The sequence below is a fragment of the Lactuca serriola genome, chromosome 3, assembly GCF_051521515.1.
Source record: "Lactuca serriola cultivar US96UC23 chromosome 3, Lser_US96UC23_V15, whole genome shotgun sequence".
In the NCBI taxonomy this organism is placed as follows: Eukaryota; Viridiplantae; Streptophyta; class Magnoliopsida; order Asterales; family Asteraceae; genus Lactuca; species Lactuca serriola.
The window spans coordinates 236,419,939-236,425,404 of NC_136410.1; the positions used below are offsets into that span (position 1 = coordinate 236,419,939).

The following is a 5,466-nucleotide window of genomic DNA, read 5'->3' on the forward strand; positions in this document are numbered from 1 at the left end:
TCTAACAGTTATATGCATTACTTAAATGCTACATCATGTTGCTACCTTTCTAAGAGTATATCTGTTTTAAAATAAACCTTATCTCAATACTAGTTTTAAAGATCTTTTCTAATTGACATTTAGCAATTTACCTCAATAGTTGTTGCGTGAACTTGCGCAATAACTTAAAAGTACAAGTCATACATACAAAATAAGATAAATTGTAACGAATAGCGTCTCAATAGTTGTTGCGCAAACTTGCAAAATACCTTAAAAATACAAGTCATACATACAAAATAACATAAATTGTAACGAGTAGCATCTCAATAGTTATTGCACGAACTTGCAAAATAACCTAAAAATACAAGTCATACAAAAAAAATAACATAAATTGTAACGAGTAGCATCTCAATAGTTGTTGCGCAAACTTGCAAAATAACCTAAAAATACAAGTCATACACAAAAAATAACATAAATTGTAATAAGTAGCATCTCAATAGTTGTTGAACGAACTTGCAAAATAACCTAAAAATAAAAGTCATACATACAAAATAACATAAATTGTAACATGGTTTCTTACAAAGTAGTTCTAATAATTAGCAAATAAAACATCCTACAGTTGATCACAAATAGGTTAGATAATGCTTTAACAATTTTCTTGTAAAATTTTATTTTTACTAGATAAATTAGTCATCTAACTTTCCATTTCGGGTTCACAACATATACCGATATAAGGGTAACATTTATGTCCTTTCATTTATAAATGTACGACTTGTATATCGTTTTAATTGCACACATTAGTTTCTTAAATTCAATAATACTAATTAAAATGTACCATTATTAACGAATTAACGACTGTTGCTTGTGTAGCTGGTACTGAATGATAAAAATTACTATTTTACCCTTCTAACAAAAACAACTTTCAAATGCATATTAGTTAACCAAAATCAACAATTTTCAAACTAACATTTATAACAAAGCACCAAGACTTCATGACTTTCGATTAAACAACCAACAAGCAAGTTATGTGCATCCAAAAGTATTTATGGCTCTGAAATTCGAAACTGTAACCTAGCATGTTGCCCAGCTTCCTCATCAAGGTTCCACCACCTGCAAAAAGAAAGAACACAATTAAAAACATAAGGGAACACAAAATGTAATGACAAAAAAAGCTTCATCTTCTAAAAGTTGGTTTTTTTTAAAGGGTAAATTTCAAGTCTAAATAAAAGCATGCACTCAAATGATTCATGCTACATGGTTCATACCTATATGAATTAAGTCTTTTATCATGTTTAATTGATTAGACATAAAGAACACGTTCTAACTTGACAGATATTTAATTGAAAAGTGGAAGAGTCTCAATATGCAACCTAATTGATTTGTCATTTCAAGAATAAAAAATATGCTTATATTTGATTAAGATATAGAAGTTATAAGAACATTGCTTACAGGTTCTGAGTAAGCATCATGCCTTTATACTTCTTCAAAATCTCCACGATAGCTTCAGTATATGCAGACTCTTCTTTATCTTCAAAACCACCATATTCACTGCTCATAAGAAACTCATTTCCACCCTCCATATCTTTCATTTCCATTACACAAAAATATATCCCCTTCATCACATACCCTGAAACTGGCAATTTAAAAACTGGAATATAACAGTTACGCAATATAGTAGGAACATTTACACGATTCAGCACAGTTTCCGAAGCTGAATGCACCCATTCCTTAACCTCGCTGAGTTTTTTCCCACTCAGAGAAAGCCTCCCTCTTCTCCCTGAATCGCTAATAGATACCTCTTCCAACATGGGTAGATCATTAACGAGGTACAACAACATCACATGCCATGCCATGATATCCTGCAGACACTGAAACGAAATGATATGTTTGTTCTTCAACAAATCACTGTTTAATTCCAGGCTTCCTTCTTCATCCCCATTTCCATTAACACAAAATCCATCCTTATCACTAATATCAAAATGCACGTGTTCAACATTGGTTTGAAGTATTCAATTAGTCTTCCTAGTCTTCTGTATACAGTTTCATAGTTCCGTATATTGTGGGTTTTCTCTTTCTATTCTACTGTATATATATCTTGTATTTCTGTGTACTAAAGCATACGATTGAGATAAATATAAACACAGCATCAGTTCTCTTTATGGTATCAGAGCCTTGGCTATTTTTTCTAATTCATCGTTTTCTTCTCCTCCATGGCCAATTCCGGTCAGTCTCTTTTGGCCCATGCCACAGCCTCCTCCCAAAATCTCCAAATCCCGCCAATCAACATCAAACTCGATCGGGATAACTATGACCTTTGGCGCTCCACTATTGTCTCTGCTCTAGAAACATTTGACCTAGAATCATTCATCCTAAAACCGAATCCGCCACCGGAAACCTATATGCCCACAGTCTCTGCCGACAATCCAAAAACAGAACGTATACCTCATCCCAACCCCGATTTCATTACCTGGAAAAAGCGAGATCGCTTTGTGCTTCTTTGGATCAAATCGACCCTCTCTGAACGTGCCCCAGCCCTAGTTGTCTGGGCCCGTCAGATGGCGATGAAGTTACAATTACAGACGCTCACCAAAGGCTCCCTTTCGATGATCGAATACCTTGAACGCAAAAGGTCAATTGCAGATTCCTTAGCTCAACTTAAACCAATTCCAGAAGATGATCTAATTGGTCATATTCTCAGTGGTCTGGACTCATCTTATGCTGCCTTTACCACTGCCTTCATGCTCAAATCAGATGTCACTACAGTTGATGATCTAGCCGGGTTTCTTCTTCAAGAAGAGGCAAGAATTGAATAGGAACATCATCATCATGCCTCTGTCCTCTCTCCAGCAACCACACCTGCTTCACCTCTCTCCGGTTCCACTGCTCTTGCTGCTCATCGCTCTCCTACCCGGTTCTCACCCCATGGTGGCAATTCCAACACTGCATCTCTAAATCGTAGCAATGATTCTCGGCGACGACGTCCCATATGTCAACTATGCACTAGACCCGGTCATGAGGCCATCGACTGTTGGCAGCGTAATAATCAAACTGATTATCCCTCCAGACGACCCAACCCACGTGATTCCACTCGTCAAGCCAATGTGGCTCAGGCTGCCACTTCCTCTACCGTCATGGATCCAGCCTGGTATTTTGACTCCGGAGCAACCGATCATGTCACCCCTGACATCCATAAGCTCCACATTGCTGAGGAATACACTGGTGATGACAAAATAAAGGTCGGAAATGGTAATCATCTGTCTATTTCACATGTGGGTTTCAGTTCATTGCATAATCTTCGCTTGCCATCTGTTTTAGTAGTTCCTAATTTAACCAAAAATTTACTGAGCATTTCCAAATTAACTGCTGACAATCATGTTTACATGGAACTATGGCCCACTCACTGTTTTATTAAGAACTTTCAGGGAAAAACTCTGCTCCAGGGGGATGCTAACCAAGGCTTGTATCGGCTTCCAACCATTCCAAATAAAAGATGTTCCAAGATGGCTCTAATTGGTGTCCGCACCTCTGTTCATGGCTGGCATCAGCGCCTTGCTCACCCTCATGAGCCTCTTCTGCGACGCCTCATCTCCTCTTTTCACCTTCCCGTTTCCTCCAATAAGTTCCCAAATGTGTGTGATTCATGCCAACTGGGAAAAAGTCATAGACTTCATCTTCCCTCTACTCATGTTACTTCTAAATTTCCTTTTGATTTAGTGTACTCGGATATTTGGGGACCCTCTCCACTGTTTTCACTTAATGGAAGTCGTTATTTTTTGCTGTTTGTGGATGATTGCACTAAATTTGTCTGGATTTATTTTCTGTCACAAAAATCTCAAGTTTTTTCTACATTTGTTCAATTCCAAAAAATGATTAACACGCAGTTTAACCGTGACATTAAAGCACTACAAACTGATTGGGGTGGAGAGTTTCGCAATGTCTCCACCTTTCTTCATACCCATGGCATTCAACACCGCGTCTCGTGTCCTTATACACAAGAACAAAATGGTGCGGTAGAACGACGCAATCGCATTATTGTTGAGAAAGGTCTCACACTCTTAGCTCAATCCTCGCTTCCCCAAGTTTTTTTGGAGCATGCCTTTAAGACTGCCACTTACCTTCACAACCGCACAATCACTCCTGTCCTCGACTTTAAATCACCCTATCAAATGCTCTATAATAAAAATCCGGATTATACCTTTCTCAAAACTTTTGGTTGCTTATGTTATCCATTTCTTAGAACTTATAACAATCATAAAATTGATTTTCGTTCTCTTCCTTGTATATTTATTGGCTACAGCACTACACACAAAGGATATCTTTGCTTTCATCAACCTTCTTCTAGGATTTATGTATCTCGCCATGTGGTATTCAGTGAAGAAGTCTTTCCATATTTGACACCCTCCTCCAACCCTAGTTCAATCATTCCTCCCTCCCCTCCTGCTACTACTTCTACCTTACTTTCTTAGGCAAATACTCTCTCCTCTGCGACACCACCATTCACTCCTCCTCAATCTCTACCTTCTTTCTCATCTTCATCTTCTTCTGCCTCATCTACTCATGTTCAATCCACACCTACCACTCCTATGTACCAACAATCTACCATAAGCTCTCATGCCAAACAACATCAGCCCTCTACCTCCCATTATCGCGCTGCCACAAATAATACTCATGCAATGGTAACTCGCGCACACACTAACTCTCTAAAACCAAAGGTTTTTCACACCTCCGTCTCCCCTACATCTGACTTTCAACCTCACACTTTTCTACAAGCTACTAAACACCCTTACTGGCAGCAAGCAATGCAAAATGAATATGATGCTCTCATAAGAAATAACACATGGTCTATTGTTTCTTGTCCTACTAATGTCAATGTTGTTGGTTGTAAGTGGATATACAGGATTAAAAGAAGTGCTGATGGCAAGATTGAGCGATATAAAGCTCGATTGGTGGCTCAAGGTTTCAGTCAAGAGGCAAATATTGATTATTTTGACACATTTAGCCCTGTCATTAAACCCACAACAATTCGCCTAGTCCTATCAATTGCTCTCTCTCATGGTTGGTGCATTCGGCAACTTGACATCAACAATGCGTTCCTCAATGGCGATCTTAAAGAAGTTGTGTACATGAAACAACCCCGTGGCTTTGAAGATCCCTCTCGCCCGCATCATGTGTGTCGACTCCATAAAGCCATCTACGGCCTCAAACAAGCTCCCAGAGCTTCGTTTAACAAACTCAAACAATATCTAGTTGCTCAAGGATTCAAAGCCTGTCAAGCTGATACTTCATTGTTTGTGTACATTCGCTCCACTTCCATCATTTACCTTCTTGTCTACGTTGATGATGTTATAATCACAGGTAGCAATGCTCCTCAGATTCAACAATTTATACAACAGCTCAATAAGGTTTTTGCTCTAAAGGACCTTGGTAAACTCCATCATTTTTTGGGTTTACAAATCACTGCCACCACTACTGGACTTGCTCTGTCTC

At 38.5% G+C, this 5,466-nt stretch overlaps 1 protein-coding gene across 1 annotated transcript; it reads right to left on the bottom strand.

The window, feature by feature from the left end:
* Window positions 1–853: 853 nt before the first annotated feature.
* LOC145093734 (uncharacterized) lies at window positions 854–3,408 on the bottom strand. The gene is made up of 2 exons (XM_079031973.1): window positions 1,429–3,408; window positions 854–1,089 (listed from the first exon to the last, which is right to left on the bottom strand). Exons 1-2 carry the CDS (start codon window positions 1,830–1,832, stop codon window positions 1,023–1,025), a joined length of 471 nt encoding a protein of 156 aa, XP_078888099.1. The 5' UTR covers window positions 1,833–3,408; the 3' UTR covers window positions 854–1,022.
* Window positions 3,409–5,466: the final 2,058 nt, after the last annotated feature.

Coding starts and splice junctions, on each gene's coding strand:
- LOC145093734 (XM_079031973.1), bottom strand. CDS start 1,832: ATGGCATGGCATGTGATGTTGTTGTACCTCGTTAATGATCTACCCATG. Junction 1,090..1,428: donor ATGATGCTTACTCAGAACCT/GTAAGCAATGTT, acceptor TTCTTTTTGCAG/GTGGTGGAACCTTGATGAGG.